The 19,815-nt window shown below is 32.0% G+C and overlaps 2 protein-coding genes across 2 annotated transcripts in view; both read right to left on the minus strand.

Moving 5' to 3' along the window:
* The window catches only part of c12.2 (von Willebrand factor A domain-containing protein c12.2), a 59,979-nt gene extending 50,123 nt beyond the window's left edge, over positions 1-9,856 (minus strand). The window contains exons 1-17 of the mRNA XM_080160031.1: positions 9,768-9,856; positions 9,417-9,496; positions 8,946-9,027; positions 8,581-8,641; positions 8,221-8,295; positions 7,250-7,370; positions 4,881-5,004; positions 4,665-4,742; positions 4,159-4,291; positions 3,834-4,041; positions 3,558-3,651; positions 2,637-2,710; positions 2,166-2,283; positions 1,537-1,615; positions 1,223-1,361; positions 977-1,101; positions 614-686 (exon numbers count right to left, since the gene is read on the minus strand). Coding sequence (XP_080016157.1) covers positions 614-686; positions 977-1,101; positions 1,223-1,361; positions 1,537-1,615; positions 2,166-2,283; positions 2,637-2,710; positions 3,558-3,651; positions 3,834-4,041; positions 4,159-4,291; positions 4,665-4,742; positions 4,881-5,004; positions 7,250-7,370; positions 8,221-8,295; positions 8,581-8,641; positions 8,946-9,027; positions 9,417-9,496; positions 9,768-9,808 — 1,705 coding nt within the window. The 5' untranslated portion in view covers positions 9,809-9,856. The remainder of the gene's footprint in view (positions 1-613; positions 687-976; positions 1,102-1,222; positions 1,362-1,536; positions 1,616-2,165; positions 2,284-2,636; positions 2,711-3,557; positions 3,652-3,833; positions 4,042-4,158; positions 4,292-4,664; positions 4,743-4,880; positions 5,005-7,249; positions 7,371-8,220; positions 8,296-8,580; positions 8,642-8,945; positions 9,028-9,416; positions 9,497-9,767) is intronic.
* A 619-nt stretch (positions 9,857-10,475) lies between these two features.
* On the minus strand, positions 10,476-15,580 carry LOC145318634 (uncharacterized). Its single transcript, XM_080160032.1, has 10 exons — positions 15,329-15,580; positions 15,050-15,228; positions 14,628-14,810; positions 14,101-14,241; positions 13,391-13,575; positions 12,989-13,052; positions 12,471-12,550; positions 11,908-12,051; positions 11,326-11,386; positions 10,476-10,750 (listed from the first exon to the last, which is right to left on the minus strand). The coding sequence occupies exons 1-10, from the start codon at positions 15,517-15,519 to the stop codon at positions 10,476-10,478; spliced, it is 1,503 nt and encodes a 500-aa protein (XP_080016158.1). The 5' UTR covers positions 15,520-15,580.
* Between the last annotated feature and the right edge of the window lie 4,235 nt (positions 15,581-19,815).

Consider the following 19,815-nt stretch of genomic DNA (forward strand, 5'->3'; position numbering starts at 1 on the left):
TAATAGATGTTCCCATTATGTTTTCGCAACTGATTATTAACATCTGGATTAGAGCCAGTTCTCAGTTAAACTGAAAATCATATATAATCAAATTACAGCCAACTTTCCACGAATATTAAAATAAAAATCATAGAATCAATACCAGTTTTGTTAGCATTGGCCTTCTGCTCCTCAGGTCTAACAAAACTAGTTTTAATCTTAAAATTTTTTTTTTATCTACGGAAAGCTGTCTATAATACGATAAGAGAAATAACTGTTATCGTATTTTGGTAATTATGTTCAAGATGGAATGAGTATTCCAAATATTCTGGCAATGTGTGATTTAATTGAAAAACTTGAAATTTATCTCTCCCATTCATGGACGAAGAATGTAGATATTACAAATTTTGCCATGTGAGCACTAAATTGACAGAATAATTTGCAAAATTATGTGCAAAATTATAAAAATGTGATTTACAATTTGTCGGGTTTTAAGCGAATAAGTATGAATTACAGTATTTTTTTCAGATATTTTGAATATACCTAGTCATTAAAACATTATTGATTGGGCACTAAATGGTAGAAATCTAAAACCCCTCTACTTTCTTAAAGAAACTATCAATCTATCTATAACCTGTCTGAGGAGGGTCGGCCAAAGCAACAATTCTAAATGCTGGATGAATTCTCCAAACGCCTTTAGCCTCTAGTTCCTATTTATCAATTATAATATGTCAACTAGGACATTTATGTCTGTAAATAGCGAAGCTAATACCTACTATTTTAAATAAAAAAAGGACATTGAACTACTAAATAGTAAAATTTATGTTGTTTGGCAGATAACAAAAAGAAGTTAAAATCATATTATAAATATTATACATACAGTAAATGATAAACAAACTGAGGATTCATTTTTTTTAAAAGAAACAAAAGCAGTCAGTAGCTGTAAACCATTAATGTCTGCGGCTATCATGAGCGAACGTAATATGACATATTATCATTCCTTTGCTGTAATATTCTGCTCATCCAAAATAGCTTGAAACCTTTCATTGGAAATGAGACGAGTACCATCATAAAGCTGAAGCTCTCGGTCTTGCACTAGTCGTTGAATAACAGCTAAGCTACCTAAAATTCAAAGTAATACTGTAATAAAGACGATTACTAACTTTTTAAATTGCCATAAACAACAGTTTTTCTCAGCTTAATTTTTTGATAGTTATATATCATGAAGTTTTGTAAAGTTTACCTTTATGTACTCTATGTAAACCATCAAGAATGGCCATTTTGCCATGGAGCGCAGCTTCTACCAAAGAGCTCAACCTCCAAACCGTGTCACCAGTTGGAGTTGTAGTTCTTTGCTGTAGCAAATCTCGAGCAGTCATATCCTATAAAAAATCAAAATTTAAAGGAATCTTAATTTGAATAAAATACATTATACTCGAGAACCTAATATATAAAACTTATCTTTGTAAGTTTGTATCCTCAAAACTGTCCAACGAATCAAAATCTAGTCCATCTTCTATTGTACTATCCCTGTACTATATTTATGATTAAACTGACCTGATAAAGTTGAATAGTTTCAGTTCTATATCCGAGCATATCTGCTAACTCCTGAACCACGGCACTTTTACCACAACCCCTAGGGATTTATCAATCCTTTATTTATATGACCCTGGAATAGATTTCCTGGTATATCCACTGGATTAGAAAAAACATGTATAGCATCTTATTACAGACAATTTTCCACGGATGTTAAAATAAAAATTATTAAAATAAAAACCGAAGTCCCTGGCTAACAAAACTGGTTTGATTCTTATAATTTTTCTGTTTAATATCCGCGGAAAGCTGTCTATAATACTATGCGATAAATAACAATTCATGCATTTTTGTTGATTTTATCAAGTTATGTTTAAGAAGGTATTTAAATCACTTTGTTCCATTTTTGGTTGAAGGCACTCTAGATATATTTCTACCTACTATTCAAACGCTTACACTACATCCAACATTTTACATATTTACTAGGTACTTTATTTTCCCATCCCTAGATTTTTTAAAAAAGAGAAATAAAACAAAAGTGGTTAATTTTTTTCGCGTATTAATTTAGAACAGTTTGACTTAATAAGAGTATTTGACTTAAAAGAGAATTACTTTGTTGCAATTTTTTTGTTAATGTAATGAAGAATTGATGCCTGGGGCCCACAAGACAGAGGTCTGCCACTGAATGGGACAGCATGAGGTCGGCCAGCAGCCAGTTGTGATAAGCTGTCCGCACAAACTTGGCATTTGACTCTCCGAAATTATCACCACCTTAAAAGAAACTTTCGTTGGTACATGGATAGGCCAAGTAAAGATAAAGTAATATTTAAATGAACAAATGAAGAATTTTTATTCTTCCAATTATTACACATGAAAAAAATGAGTATTGTACGATAAAATAATGTGTTGAATTAGTTTAATGAAAATTCTATGATTTTATCGTCCAATTACAAAAACATAAAGTGAAATATTCGGCCAAAGTGCGGCAGTATGTTAACGATTATCTCATACTCTTTAGAGTTTTGCCCTTGATACTTACTCCACACAAAGGTTTAAGTGTCATATGCTATGAAAAACATAAAAGCTGCCATCTTGAATAATTCTAAGATATATTGTAGGTTTACCTTTTACAGTCATATAATGTTCAACACCCTTGTACTTGATACTAACATCTACACTGTTGGGTGATCCACTTGACCTGATGATTAAGGGATTAAGGCGTAAGTAGATGTGATAATGCGTGTCTATATTCGTTAATTTTTAGCTACGTACTGTTCTTAGTAATACCATAAAGGAAACTTTTATTTTAAAAATTTGTAATAATAAACTCAGTTTTCAATTTACAATAAATTAATCTTCTTAAAATATTTATCTACTAATTCTAATAAAATATATAAAATCATCAATATAAATTGTAGAAACCCTAAGAATAATATTTAATTTGTAAGGAAATTAAAGTCTCGATTTTAATGCTAACAAGGATGACAACATCCATAACAGCGAAGCACTGAAACAATAAGACAAACGGACATTAACACTTATATATATAGTGTCAGAACTGAATAATCAGAATATAAATGTATAAGAATCGGAGCAAAATTGTAAGTAAATTTGTTGAAAAACTGCTTGATACAGGATAATATTTATGGACATAGTTACTTACATTTTTAGGACTTGATTATAGAGTTGCTTTGCTTATAACATTATACTTTGTTGTCCTAGAAATCAACATACCAAAAATCAGATCAATCGGATAATTAGATCACATAACAATTTGTTGTTAAAAAAGTAAAAAGAATTTACATGTTTAAAATGGACGTACGGACATTCTTGTTATGATTATAGAGTTGCTACACTTTCTAAATCGTACCTAACTACTAAAGGAATCAAAGTTTGAAATCTATAGGACAATTCTTAATTAGCCTAAAATTAGCGGAAAAAGCTATCCGTTTGTGACGGACGGACGTACGGACCTACCCTAATTATAGAAAAGCTTCGCTTTTAAAAATCCTTACGAAAACATTTACAAATCCGTTAATCCGTGCCTAGCAATGCTCTCAATCTCCATATAGTGTGACTGGGGCTTTGTGTTGGGTGTCAGCTGGAAGTTCATAAAGGTATCCTCTACCGATCTTTGTCCTTCCTGCTTACCAATTGTCATAAAATACAAATGACGATTCTAAACTTTTTTTTAATTCAAAGCAAAGGTAGGTAGGTATTGAAAAAAGATTGAATGAAAATTTAAGAAGAACTTTTAGGTACAAAAATCTTTTGTCTACCTATACAAAAAGAAAGTTAGTTGGAAAAATCTCAATGACAACTTTCCTGTGGCAAAAACAATTTATATGGATAGAATCTATTTAGAAAATCCGCAGGTTCCAATTGAGGCACAGTATTTAGGATAGAAATGCCGCGTACAAGATTTTCTATAGGAAAATCCGCCAAACCCAGCGCCGAGCTTTCTTCTGTTAACAGAGTGTGGGAGAAGGATAGAATGCGCGAGATTATGTCTTTGTCTACATTTGGTGCCTAAATAAACATATTTCGTAAAAAAAAGGGGAAAATATTATGAATAAAGACTAAGAATTTTATTTAGGGACCTTCTAACATCAAAAAACGCAATCATTAATAAAAAAAAAACTTTACCGTTCCCATTAAAATATCCAGCTGTTGACCATATGGCAGGTGTTGCACATCCCTGGCCTGGAATCTGGACCGCAAAGGTGGATCCAATGGGCTGCCAGTGTATTTGGGGACAGGTAAACCAAGTGCAATCACTCTGAAATGTAAACGAAAATATATTTTTGAACAAAAAAAGGAAAATATTTAATAGGCCAGGTAGGTACCTATACAATTTGTTTTCGTTAGAGTTATAACATACAACTCCATCAGGGATCTAAAGGGATAAGACAATGGCCGATAAATTGATGTACATACCCAATGAGGTTACACAAAATTATCCCCTCTGTAGCGCAAAATAGTGGATGTTGAAACGTTTAGTCACTCAAAATTCGATGAAAGTCCCCAAAGTTGTTAATTCAACCAATAAGAAAACGTTATACAACTTTGGAGATCATGCGCGTTTTACTTTTGGTTTCAACAAGTGGCACATCCGCCTCCCCCCTTTATAATATTCAAAGATCTTTACTTACCTAAAATCTTGACTAACTCTGACTAATCTCCATTTGTCCATAACTTCTTGTCCATGTTCAGCCAGCAATTTATCATATCTAGCATAAAATAATATTATCCATTTCTTGAAGTGCATAGTAGGCACCCCCCCCCCCCTCTTTTATTAGATTAATATGAAATAAGACGGAGTTTTTTTTCTTTCTAGTGCTATTAGGGAAACCGTCACTATCTATAACCTGGCAGCAGGTATAAGTAGCCGACCATCCTCAAGATGCATCTCTCTGTTCTCCAGGAGGTTGTTAAGCACAGGAAGAACATTTCTTTCAACTTTCTCTATACCCTCCAGAACCAATACACGTCCTAGAGAAAATGAAGAATAAAATGATGCTTACCCAAAAAGTGCCTGTCGAGCACTAAAGCCCCCCATCCCCCACCTAAAACCCAAACCTGCTGTACCCTAATCCTTTAGAGCTACCCAGTATCCATCCTTATACTAAAGTAACAGGATGTTTGTTTGTCTGTGTGTTTGTACCGAAAGATCTCGCTAACCGCTGAACCGATCGGGTTCTCCTTAACAGGGTACCTTCTTATAGGTCCCGGGAAGGTTTATAACTATTTTCTTGAGGGGTGGGACACCCCAACCCCCCCAAAAAATGAAAAATAACCCCCCCGAAAAAAAAATTTTAACATTTTTTTAACTAAACACGCTTGGTTTTTTATTAAATGAATAAGTTAGGGTACAATGTTTGGCACTTTCGATATAAGTAAATGATAATAAAAAACCCATAGAATGCGATAATAACTTCAGAAAAATCGAAGAAAATAGTTTTAATACTTTATTAACGTTTTTAAGTTTTTCTTCAAAAAGTTTAGATAAGATGCCTTTAAAAGTCGTCTATGATTTTGTCAGGGATAAAAATGTAACTTTAAAATAAGAATTACAACATATTTTTTCAATTAGTACAAAGTAAAATTTTGAACATTTTATTGATCAGTATATTTTTTAAAATGTGAAGTAGAAACCTGAATATTTTATCATGAAAATTGTGTTATGATTTGATTGTCTGCTAGATTACAAGAAAAAAGATACTGACAGTACTTGTTGGTTCTTTAAAAATAATTAGGTAGATTACTTTCAGAACCCCTCTTTTTGCAACGTTATTTCAATAGAACAGAGCCGTAGTTTTAGTGTACTCAATATCTAGACAGCCAACCATTGTTTTAGAATTGTTCAATTTTTTTAACTTCTGATAAAAACAGAATTAATGGTATTTTTGTAAATATTATACCTCCAAGAAATGGCTATACTTCCCAATCATATGTTGTGTGATATTTAAGAGGAATTATTTTGATATAATGTCATTAAAATATTCGTTAAAAAAAGTGCTATTCTAGCTTATACTTTACATTTTAATGTGTATGATAATTCAAATAAAAGATAATGAAGATTTATATTATATTTAATTGTTTTAATTATAAAGAAAAACCTGGAAACAGTAAAAAACTGACTTTATTTTATTGACGTAGGGAAAATTTTGTCAAATATTTGAATAAAAAAACAATATAAAACAAAATAAATTATTTTTAATATAGTCACAAAAAGGCTTAATGAGTTTAGGAAATATTTCATTCACTAATCATGTCATTTAAACTCTATTACACAGAATACACTGTAAAAAGATGTTCTCGTTTTAATTTTAAGTAATTTGAAATGCATTTTAATACCTTTTAATGATTTATTTTTTGAAACATCTTTTTATAAAATGTTATTGATTTTTGAAGTTATATGTTAAAATGTTTTTAAATTTTGTTAACATTTTGTTTTAAATGTAGAAAATTGGTAATTCTAAACATTCAAAAAATGATTTTATTAAATTTTCATCACTTAAATTGCATGTTTGATGAAATTTTCAACTGATAATTCAAGAAAAATCGTTTAAGTTTTATTATATTTTACTTTGAAATGTTAAAAAAATATAATTAATGTCAAAAATGTGGAAGTTATACTTTCCTCAAAAAAAGACCTAAAACATGCAAATTAACACGTGTAATGAGATTTTTTTTCTTTCAGGTTTAATTTTAAGTAATTATTGATATTTTTTGTAAAAAGGATTTTATATAAAAAGTTTTAAAACTCGAGTTATGTAGTGGTTCTAAAAAAGGTTGCGAATTTATGCAATTTTCTTGCAAAAAAAATTTTCTAGGATTTTAAAAATAGCAAAGGGTGTTATTAGACGTACTTACAGATACAATTGCAAAGTCATTTTGGCCAAACACTAAAATAAAGTTTTGACATTTGAGGGTCCAACCGTGTAAAATTAAAAATGAGGGAGGGCAAACCCCCCCCCCTAAAAAAAAAAAAAAAATTCACCCCCCCAAACTTTTATTTTATTTTTCTTAATCTAAAATAAGAAATATGGTTATCAAATTCGACTCCCCCCTCCACAAGTGCCCCTAGAGGCCTCTAGAGGCTTAGCCGCTAGTTATAATCTAAAGTAATAAACAAACAAACGAATAAACAAAAAAAGTAGTATCTCATACAAAGTCGAATGTTTGCAACAATCTAGATAAAGAGAAAATAACTTGTTGAGGATGCTAGGCTTACCTTCCATTGCAGCTTTAACAGCAGCTTGGTCCATATAGTGAGCTGTTCCAGAAACTATTTCTCTTCTCTGCTTCAAATCAGATTCTGTTGTATCACGCGATAACGCTACATACTCCATTTCCTAAGTGGTAAAAATTACATAAAGGGGGGGGGGGGTTAATGCAACCATCTCGTAATCAGTGAGCAAATGGTACTTAGAATTCGTATTTTGATCTGGAATTTTGCATGAGTAATCCTTGGTAGGTATATTTTCCCTAAATTGAACAAAAAGTTGGAAAAGTAACGGCTAACGGCTGGCGGCTCAGCAGTTAAGCCATATTTAAAACTATTTTCAAGGGAAATCATCACGAAACCCATCTTCACATAATACTCTATGCTGCCCCAAAACGTTTTCAAACTATTCTAGCCGCTAGTTGCTGGTACTAGAAATCTAAAAATGTTTTTTTTGTATCATTTCACATGATTTAAAGTAAAAATATGTTTCAAAAAGTTGATTCCTACATAATTTATGGCAAATTTGCCCTTAAAATAGCCAAAAAACGGCTAAACGGCTGAGCCGTTAGCCGTTACTTTTTCAACTTTTTGTTCGATTTAGGGAAAATAGACCTACCAAGGATTACTCATGCAAAATTTCAGATCGAAATTCGAATTGTAAGTGCCATTTGCTCACTGATTACGAGATGGTTGCATTAAACCCCCCCCCCCCCTTTGTGTTTTTTTGCAGATTTTGTCAAAGATAGAAGCTTTTCTTCATTAGGATTAGTTCATACGTAGTTCCGTCATTAACGGATAGCGTCCTGTTGATTTCTAAATCTTACACTTTGGTGATTACTGTGCTGGGGATCCTGCATTTTATTTAAATTTAAAAATATTATGCTCTGCCACTATAATTATACGTTGGTCATATTATTTGTCTTGTAAAGCTTCGCTTTCATAGATAATTATTTGATCAAAAACAACTTTTTACCTACCTGGTTTGTTAGCTGAAGGTACTGTTTTGCTAAAAGACGTCTACTTGGACCAGGTCTACCCAATAAAAATACGTCCTACAAAACAGGTTATATTTCTAGACCTCGATGAATGACTAGTTACATATCTTCTGCCAAAAGAAATGATTTTGTAAAACAAGTCTCCATGAAGGATTTTAAAAAGCTTACCCGTTAAAATAATCTTGGGGATATGAGAAATTGAATTTAGATTTTTTTTTAATTTTTGTTAAAAATCTAAAATATTAGGTAAAACATTGGGTAAATCAAACTAAACTTTTTATGAAAACATATCAACTTTATTGACAGATATTTAAAGATTCTATGAATGTCTAGAAATTTTGCCTGTCCAAGAACATCTTTTTGCATGATCCATTTCAGATCATGGAGAGTCTGTGAAGGAACATCCTGTTATTTTAATTCATGGTTGCAAATATGAAAGATATTAATATTTTGCGAATTTTAAATGTATTTTGGTGGGGGAGGGTCCGAGGGGGGATTCTATTCGTTATTCGTAGTTCATCTGTTACGAGTGTAAGTTTGTAAGTTTTGGATTTTTTTAGGGGGAAGGTTAGTTTACATTCAGTTTAGATAAAAAAAAAAAGAATGGATTACCTATTGATTTTTTTTAGGCTATGCAATGAAAGAAATTTAGAATTTGTATGAATTATTCAAACGACGTATCTTTTCTTTAATTTACTTTCAACCATTCCTTTGGTAGATAATCTCGTGGCACAAGCTCTGGATTTTTAGGCACTCTCACTGTTTTAGATACATTTCCTATTCGAATAGTTTCCTGGATTTTTTAAAAATAACTTTTATTTGTGATTACTAGGATAATTAAAAAAGCTAACAACATAGCACATTAATAAAACTGTTTTTTATATGTTTAGCAGTTTTGGTTGCCCTCCAATGTTCACTTTTTAGCAGCGCAGCTATTCTACAATTACATTATGTCCGTACGTATGTCACTTTTTCACAACGTGAAAATACTTCAGTTAACAAGGATTTGTTATTTATATTTACAATTTCTTAGAAATTCTATCTACTTTATTTTTTAAATTTTCACCAACTTACTTTTTTAAATGTGACATTTTACTATTCTCTATTTCTATCCTATCATTAACTTCAAAAGCTGCGACTCTTATGGACACAATTTCCCTTGGTGTTTTAAAGTTATCTTTCCTGTTCTTTATTTGAGTATGTGTGGGCTGAGGTAGAAAAGTTGAGTGTGTAACGACCAAATAAACTCTGGTGCAGTCTACGACCATACAATCAATAGATAAAGGGCAAAGTAGCTGAAATAAAACTAAAGAATAAGGGCAAAACAAAAAATCTCATATTAATGCAAATATACATAAACATATAATGTGTCCATACTAAAATCACAGTAGGTATTTAAGACGAATGTTTTAGCTGTCTTCTATTTTCGACTTATTTTGCTTGATGATCATACCAACCTTATGCCTTATATTAACAATTTAATATGGTATTATTAATGCCTATAAATCGTTATCTATTGTTGTGTATACCTAAGGCACTGACGGGTTGGATTTAATAATATTGTCTTCATTTTTATTCACTCTGACATTGATGTTATCTGAAACATTCAACATTTTTCACAAATAGGTATGGTGGACAATCATTAGGAGGACAAGAACAGTATTCGATAGAACATACAAAGGAATATTTACATGAAGTGACAGATTTTAAAATACAAATTCTAGTAGGTATAAATTTCTAAAACTACATGGTGTAATATTGAAATCCAGTTTAAGATTTGTTAAATACATATCTTACAAATGTATATTGTAAAAAGAAACACATTTAAGATAACTGATTTTATATCTGAATGCTCTTCATGAAACAACCAATCAGGTTTGATTTCCAGATACAATGGTAGTATAAAAAGGGGATATCATCCATACATTTCGTAATCTTATACCTTCTCATTCTAATTCTAACGATTTACAAAACAAGAAAATTCACATATCATGCAACAACAAATCTTTCTAACAATTGTAACTTTTTATTTTGGATTTTAAATGAGAATTCTTAAAAGTAAAAACTCCCGTACTAATGTTAATAATAAGAGTACAGTACCTACTCCATACTCATTCGATTCTACCAGAATCTTATTTCTGATAAAATCAAGTTGAATTGGATCATGTAAAGCAGAAAATATTTGAAAATGGGATTTTAAGAAACTCATAAAAGAAACTTTTTAATTATCCACAAATTTATCCTAAGTCCTGAATAACATTTTGATGGGATGGTGGAAAGGGAAATGTTGTGTAGATAGGCCTGGGCTGATGTATCGGGTGCTGGGGCTGATGACCATGCTGCAGTGAATAATTATGTGGTGGCTGGTAGTAATCACGTTGCTCTTCTTTCTTGTAGTAATCACGCTGTTCTTCTTTCAGGTAGTAATCGCGTGGTTGCAGCTGTTGCTGGTAATGTTGTTGATGTTGGGTAGTTGGATGGACAACCTGAACTGGAGTAGTAAGCTCCAATACCTGTTATTAAGTTGCATTATAAAAAAAACAAAAAGTTTACCTAATTTTTTTCCGATGAGAGTGAGTCAAACAAATACACAAAGGAATCTGTAAAAAGAAAATAGTTACCTAGAGGTTTTATTAGCTTATTTGGTGTACTTGTTATATATTAAGTTACTAGCGGCTACGCCCCCTAGAAGCCTCTAGGGGCACTTAAGTTAGTAGGGGGAAAAGTCGACCTCATCCCATTTTAAATTTGAGTTTCAAAAGAGTAAAAATTATTTTTTTGGGGGGGAGGGGGTTGAAGACACCCTCCCCAAAATTAGTTTAAAACCTTCCTAGGACCTATAAGAAGCTTCACTGTAAAGTTGAACAATGTCGGTTCAGCGGCTAGCGAGATCCTTCGGGACAGACAAAAAACGCTTACTACTTTATATAATAAAAGATGGCACCCCGCAAGTGTTAAACATAAGAAACGCCCCCTCTTAATTTTAAATTAATTTTAAAAATAGGGGAGGAATTCAGTGTTCAACAGGAACTTTGAGTTAAGTACCCTTTTTTTTCCATGTTTATATTTGTTTTGATGCAACTCTTTCCTGTTTTTCATCACGTGTCATCTGTCCTTGCAGGCAGTTGGATAATATCTGCTCTCGAGTCTAGACAAAAGTTCTTTAAATAAATACTTTGTAGATATACCAGCGGCTGCACACCTAGCATCTACGAACTCAAATATGTAAAAAGGGGATAGAAAAATCATAAAATTATCTAAAAGATGAAATCTCAAAATAAGATATCATAAAACCATCCCAGGATCTAGGTGATGCTTCCCTACAAGTGAAGACTCAATGATTTCTGTTGTCATCGAAATCTTAATCTTCAGTCAAAATACCATACTGATGGCGCAATGGATAGGGTGTTGGCATGGTAATCTAAGGGTTCCCGGTTTAAGCCCCACCACGTGCAGCATAATTAACTAAACTCTGATGAATTGAGTTATACTGATGAGCCCTTAAAGGGCGAAACACTGTGTCTATGGATACTTTATATAATAGAATAAATTATGTGCAAAAAAAGTGAACCTTTTCAGAGTACCTAGGTAATAAGTTGTGTGCATACAGCTGGACCATTCTAGTGCGGTGTTATGACTTCATATTTCAAATAATTACAAATATCTGACCTGGATGCTTTTTTCCGTAAAATATTTCTGTGGAATATCCTCATGAACTGTGTGTAGAGGTTCCAGGAGCGGAGAGCTGGCAATTATTTCTGAAGGTAAGGGGTCAGACCATAGCACGGATATATTGTGCAGGATTAAGGTCGCCTTAATATTTCAGATTTTAAGAGTTTTCATTATTTTCTTGTACAACATTTGATATACTAGTTTTGTCCTGACTTAAATCTATAGGTAAGCTTTTCCTTGCATTATCTAGAGTATAACGACAGTCTATCACACTGACGAAGTAGACTATAAAATTGACTGATAATTTAAAGAATCTTAAGAGTCTCTCGATCAAAAAGCAGATCGCAGCACATACAAACACAAACAAACAACATAGATTGACTGACATAGTTTGTAAAAATTCAATATTTTATGTATTACTACTTTATATAATAGGATATTTTTTTACTAGTTAGTGTATCAGTATTACTATTTACTGTTTTTTGTCGCCAAAGGCAGTTGAATTTTGATGCGATACTTTTTTAATTATTAGAAATTGCCTCTTAATTAGTTTTTTTTACCTGAATTGTTTGTTTTATAATATTGATCCTATAATTAGGATTTTTAAGCCTTGGGAATCTTTTCATCCATAATTGAATTGTCCTAATAAATTAAAACATTTATCCAATATAAAATTTTAGTAGTTGAGGATTTGTAAATTTGAAATCTGAAATTATCATCTTGGTCTTTCCTTATTTGTCCGCTGATATTCGCAATGTTATGACCACTTCCCTACAAACAATTTTAGCTAATATGAGAAACGTTCAATGCTTCCATTAACAGGCTGAAAGTCTAGGATCTAGATATAATATATTGTTGGTGTTTACTGTGCTAAGTTACAACCTTCCCGAAAACTTTAAAGGTACATTAAAATTACTTTCTTTTGGTTATATGATAAATATATATGTATAAATGTATCTATTGTCATAGGACAGGAAAAATAATAAATATCACTGAGGTCAAATGCCTTTAGTGAAACAAGATATCCCTGTAAAAAAAATAATCTTGTTTCTGTAACTTTAGGTAAATGTTTATATGTTCCTATGGGTCATTTCACTTCGTGCCATTGAGTGCCTCAGATTAAACAAAGCTTTTCTTTGGTCCTAGAAAAAAAATAAAAGCATTATTTATCAAAGTAAAAACCAAATCAATTCCTCAAATTGGAAGCTGTTAACTTAAGTACCAAACCTATTGGACCATAGAAAAGCTCAAATACACTGTAATTATATTTTGTTTTATAACTTGTTAAAAGCTTCAAAATCAAAGTTTATGTACATTTGTTAAGTGTGTATATATATTGTATAATATGACATCTATTTGAAATCATAAATCTTGCGCAAGCTTAAAAACGTAACTAAATCAATGAAGTACGTCCAAGAGTGACAAGATTTACAGCAATAAATAGAAGCCAGCATCACTACTAAATGTATTTAAATAGAACCTGCGTACTCTCCCAGCGGCTGAAGGGCGTACAAATAGTAATGGATAAAGACTGATCCGGCTCTCCAAGCAAGTGAACAGGCGGAGCAAGTGATTCCATGTAGGATTTGGGTTCCCCTTCTTCCCAAGAAGGAACGGGCTGACCGGCAGGTGAAACTGTTGCATAGAAGATCATATTGCTCGGCCCTTAAAAAAGAATATTAGTACTGAAGCTACTCTATAAGTATGGAATGTTCGTTAAGTCGTTCAAGGGTGTATATTCTGCACAAGATTTATTTTTTCCCCTGCTACAATTTTTTCTTCTTTTTTATCCCCCCCTAGTTTTTTCTCACCAAGTAGGGGGAAAATGGAAAAATAAAATAAAATAATAAAATAATAATGGAAATGGAAAGAACTCTATATTTTATTCATTTTATCCCTCCTACCACACATTTTTAAAGGTTTTCACCAAGAAGGGGGGAAAATGGAAAAAATGTTTTCAGTTTTCTTAATTTTTTCATTTTTTTACCTCCAACCACTTATTTTTTATCCCCCCCCCGGCCCCTGAGCAGGGGATCCCATGTAAAATATACACCCCTTTAAAAGTTTCAAATGTAAGGAAATGAAGAACATTTTTATATTAAAGCCACGAGAAAAAGTCATATTTCTATATCGAAATGAAAATATAATCCTAATACAGCATTGATTTTATTTATAGAGAAGTTTTGTTACCTGAGGCCAAATTAATATTGAGAGCGTAGCGAGTATTCTTAGTAGCATCCGTCTTTTTTGCTTTGTAATTCTTCATTACATCTCCGTCAGAAAGTCCGCGAGGTTTGTGAGGCAGATCAATTTGTGTACTTCCAAGTGATCCTAAATAAGGGATCTACATTTTCAATTTTTGTTGATCATCAATAACGTTAGATTGACAATAGATAGGTATTTTAATATATAATCTCCGTAATCAGGTAATTTACTTGATTTTAAAAATATTGTCTCATAGGACGAGAAGGAACTATGTTGCAATTGACAAATGAAGCATTCAACACTTCAGTAATTTTGGGTTAAATATCTACAGAATTTCAATGCAAACTTATAAATAATGTTCAATATCAAATGTGTAATAACTCTATATATATTAGTGTTCATTTGTCTGATGGTTAGATCTGTTGAACTTTGCTTTTATGGAAGTAGTAATCCTTGCTGTTTTATACTCCACCTAAAGTATACAGTTTCCCTGAAAACAGCTTTAGACTCACCAATAAAATTGAGAAGGTGATACTTTTCCCAGATAGATTTTATACTTAGAGCCATTTCATCTACTGAAGGCAATTTGATGTACTCATCTTTCAGCTTGTTCACGGCAGATATAAAAGCGTAGTAGTGACGCATTCCAGTGGCTTTGGTGCCTTTCTTGTATAAATGCTTGAATGATACGCCACCTGAAATAAAACCAGAATACAATATCAAGTAGGATGTCAAAAGTTCAGTATGCCTATTTCAAACATAATGATAACGAGCTGTTGAATCAATTTGCTTTAGATTGAAGAAAAAAATCCACATTTACGACTCAATAGATCGGAAAGTGAGTAGGTATAAATCTTGTATTTTAAGAAAAGTAACAAAAAAGGATCTGATTTTGAAAATCTGCCGATTAAATAAAGCTGTACAGTGTACAAACCTAAATGTTTGAGAGCAGTACAAACAACTTGTTCCGGATCAAATGGGAGACCTCGGTTATTTTTCTTTTCCCCAGGAAATAATAACTTGGCCAATCTTCGGACTGAACTTTTAGAAAATCTGTGAGTTTTGTAAAATTCTAGATCATCTTTTTCGAATGGGTCTTCTCTTTCCTTTAATCTAAATAAATTTTATAATCAGATGGATGGTTTTTATTCTTCTTAGGAAATGTTGTGTCTTTCTTTTAATTACATTCATATAATTAATAAGTTTGACTTACTTTTTAGATTTAAAAGCTCTTTTCCTTCCATTCTTAGGCGTTCTTGCTTTAGCGGCATTACACAATTCTTCATACTCATTCTCATCAACATATTCATCAGTCAAATATTCATCATAAAAAGAATCAACTTCGGCGTCGATTTCATCATCGATCAAGTCGTGGTAAAACTCAGTCTCGAAATATGACGGCATTTTGGTGAATTTATTAGATAAATTACTAGAGAATTTAATTCATTTTCATTGAAGATATCTGGAAAAAAATAAACATAGTTTGTAAAAGATTAAATAAGAAAATACCCAAATATTTTCAAATATGTTAAATACAATATACATAAAATACAATATTTATAAACATTATTTTAGGTATGCAAGTAAGAAAACCACTTTAAACATAACCTAACAACAAACCCTTGTCATAAAACATTCCCCTTAAGTTCTATCATAATCATGTAACTGCTTTTAATAGTAAAATTATAAAATATGTCTTATTGAATTTGTTTCCATTATATAAGTTTTGTTGTCTGCTATTACGTCAAAGTACAATCGAAAACAATAAGTGGACAAAATAAAATCGTGAAAAATTTTTATTTCAGAATTCTCTTCTACATAATAAAAGCACACTTCATTAAAACGTCAGAATATTAAAAAATTACTAGATTTTAAAAACATGATAAATTATTTGCTTTAAAATCTGTTTATATTAAAATTAATTTATTTATAATTATGTCCTGGCCCTTATTCTTATTACTTGGCCATTTATTTGCGCGAATACCGCGGAATATTTTTAAAGGCAAACAATGTAAACAAAGAATAATTATTTAAAAATAATACTTAATGACGTATGTAACAGTTAGAATAAAAAGATAATTATTTTCGTTTATATATATAAGGCAAATTACTTCTTTTTACATTTATTATGTTTAAAAATGTAGAATAAGGAATAAAAATATTTATAAAATCAGCTGATTTCATGTTTTTTACATTAAGCCTGACTCGCAGGGATAGATCTTTTTCCTTGAAAATTAAAAAATAATTTCATCTGCGTGTAATTGGTTTTTCGTGTTATTTTCACGTTGAATTATGTGAAATTATTCGTGTAAAGAATTTTCCTCACAATAACAAAGGATTTTGTTGCTACCCCCCTTTAGATACCAATTGCATGCATAGATTTTCTACTAGAGTGGGGTGGATGGAGATTGTGTAGGAGAGAGTTAGGGTGGGGATAATGATAATAAAAAGAAAAAATAAGGAAGTGAGGGGAAGAAAACTTAAGAAGCTAGCAATATTATGTACTTTGTAATTTATTATTTAGTTTATTTGTATACTATATATGCTATATTGTAGATGCCCCTTATATAGCTTCTTAGTGGCTTTATTTTCAAAGGTGAAAGTGTAAAAATAGCCTGAAATTATCCAGACCTATATAGATTTGACTTCCCAGTTCCCTTAATTAGAAGCACATTCTATTTAAAGACCAACATTTTTGAGATATTTGCTCCATGTTAAACTTTTTATTGGTGTTATTGCAATGCGTTTTATATACAGGGTAGGGCAAATAAGACCGGACAAACTTTAAACGGCCATAGCGCCAAAACTACTTGACCAATCAGGACGTTTGACCCCACTATAAAAAGCTTAGGTAATTACCTTTTATCACAAAAAAATTAACTAGGTATATATATATATTTACCAGCCTAAAACTTACATGCCCAAATAATCCCACCAGTCTTAATCCCACTCTTGAACCTGCCTTACTCTGCCCTACCCATGTTTTGCAAGTCTTCCTCCACTTCAAAGCCCCCTGACATTAGCCCCCCTTCCACAAATCTACTAGATGACGACCCCGGACTAGGAAATGGACCACGAGCAACCAAAACAACATTTACCAGTGAACTTTATCAAATCATGTGCTGTGAATATTTTGCTTATTTCTATTAAATGCTTCTTTAATTACCCTCCTTAATACTTTTTAAAAAATATTTCAGATTATTTAAAAATGGCGGGAGTAGGTAAAACAAATTTGCCGTTTTCATATTCCTTTGACTCTGATGGAAAATTAACTATAAACAGCATAATATTTGATAGCATTGCACAGTGGCCCTGCAGCGTAGTGTAGTGTATCTTTTGTAAACAACTTTAGTCGACGCGATATTTAGGCCAAATCCCGATAAAATTAATCCTTTTAGTAGGTGTTAAAAACATCATATCTTTGTTCTTATTAAAGATAAATTAATAATTTTTTTTGCATAAATAGTTTAATTATGACCTCATTTATCGTTTTTTATAAAAAAAATTAATATTTAATTTTTCTTATGGGCAATTTAAGTCATTAAATATAAGGTATTTTTGAGCGTTTATTATAAGCCTAAAAATAGAGATACCGTTACACGCAGAAAAACGCGGCAAGAATATGCGCTTATTCGTGACTGTGCAAAATTTTATTACATTTGAACCGTGGGAAGTTCACCCCCTCTCACCCCGTGTGAGTCATACTTTAATTTAGCCGCAATTTTATGGTGATTTTTCGCGATTTGCGCTATTTCTCAGTGTAGTGTTATATAAACGGGAGATTATTATTGTATTCTTAACATTATATGTCGTATAATTGAATTTTTATTGAATAAAAAAATTGTTTATTAAAGCAAAGATTTTCTATAAAGGAGGATGTGCATAATTCCCATTAGGGCAAGGGGGGGGGGGTTACTCGAGAACCCTTAGAGCTAGAGGGAGCTAATTTTTGATTTAAGCTTCTATAGGGCCAAAGTTACTTTTAAAATTATCTTCGACCCCCCCTCCCCCCCAAAAAAAATTATCGCTGACCACCCACCCACCCCCAAACCCCTAATTTAGGGGGGGGGGGCAGGTGGATTATATTATAGGGTGTTTCTCAGAAACGACTTGAGATAAATGGAGCAAACCTTAGGATAAAACTTTTGTAGGCCTATATTTGATTTTAGAATTATTGCTAACCACCCTCCCACTCCCAAACCCCTAATTTAGGGGGGGGGGTGGATCATACTATTGGGTGTTTCTCAGAAACAACTTGAGATAAATGGAGAAAACCTTATGATAAAACTTTTGTAGGCCTATATTTGATTTTAAAATTATCGTTCACCACCCACCCACCCCCAAACCCCTAATTTAGGGGGGGGGGGCGGTTGGATTATACTATAGGGTGCTCCTAAGAAATACTTGCGATAAATGGAGCAAAAACCTTGGAATAACACTTTAGTAGTCCTATATTTGAATTTAGTACTATCGTTGACCAATGACCACTAAGAATAACTGAACTAAGTTACAATCATATATTTTATTTTGGGTCTTTCCTTCTAGGGGCTTGTGGAGCAAAAGTCCCCAACACTAAAGATAGGAGTTCTCAGCTTATTTTAGCTGGTGCCTTCGGCACCTCAGGGCTAAAAAAACAAGTTTTAATCTCATAATTGTACATTCTATATCCGCGGAAAGCGTGTTATATTATGATGCGAGAAATAACTATTTGATATCTTTAGTATAAGCTTAGAACTCCTATTTTCAGTTTTATGGGGTCTTTTTGTCCAAAAGGCCAATGATGAAGGAAAGTCCCAAAATAAAATGTGTAATGCTTACTTAGTTCAGTAATTTTGATAAAGTTTCTTTTAAAAAATCAGGTTGATATCTTGAAAAAGAAGCTCAGAACTCATATTTTTAGTGTTCTAAGGGGTCTTTTGCTCCACTAGCCCCTAGAAGGAAAATACCGAAGTTCAATTTTCTTAGTTTTACCAATACATTCAGTAACATAAGAGACTTTACAAAAAGAATTAGGTTGATAACTAAAAAACAAGCATACACGTACCACCCAAAATTTAGTAATGAATTTAATTTCCTTCAAGTGTCCAAACTTCCCTTCCTTAGGGTCAGTCCATCCGTCCAGAATGGATAGCTTTTTATTGTTAATTTAGGCATGTTAGAATTGTCCTATCAATTTCAAACTTTGCATGGTGATGCCCTTAGTAGTGAGGAACAATTTAGAAAGCGTAGAAACTCTATAAGCATTACTGGTATGTCCGTACATCCATTTTGAACATGCTGATTTCTACATTTTACTAACAAATTTTTATGTGATATAATTCATCTGATTGACCTAATTTATGGTATACTGATTCCTAGGAAAACGCAAAGCAACTCTATAATCAAGTCCTAAAAATGTAAGTATGTCCAAAAACATTATTCTGTATCAAGCAGTCTTTCAACAAATTTGCTTACAATTTTGATTATCCTCTTTTACATTTATATTCTGATTGTTCAGTTCTGACACTATACACGGGTTAATGTCCATTTGTCCTACCATTTCTGTGCTTTGCTTTTATGAATGTTGTCATCCTTGTAGAATACAAATCTAAAATCAAGGAAAAATCCAGATTTTAAAATTTTTAGGTTCTATCCCTAGTGTTTTTTTTTTTTTTTAAACACAAAAGTTTGAATAGTATTAACCACCAACCCTTTCCCCTT

Source organism: Acartia tonsa, chromosome 5, assembly GCF_053477335.1.
Source record: "Acartia tonsa isolate MP-2025a chromosome 5, ASM5347733v1, whole genome shotgun sequence".
Taxonomy (NCBI): Eukaryota; Metazoa; Arthropoda; class Copepoda; order Calanoida; family Acartiidae; genus Acartia; species Acartia tonsa.

Excerpts from the sequence above, each read along its gene's own strand:
- LOC145318634 (XM_080160032.1), bottom strand. The coding sequence starts at position 15,519 with ATGCCGTCATATTTCGAGACTGAGTTTTACCACGACTTGATCGATGAT. Across the intron at positions 14,811-15,049 it reads TACTGCTCTCAAACATTTAG|GTGGCGTATCATTCAAGCAT; the intron begins GTTTGTACACTG and ends GTTTTATTTCAG. Across the intron at positions 12,052-12,470 it reads TTATAAAACAAACAATTCAG|GCGACCTTAATCCTGCACAA; the intron begins GTAAAAAAAACT and ends TGAAATATTAAG.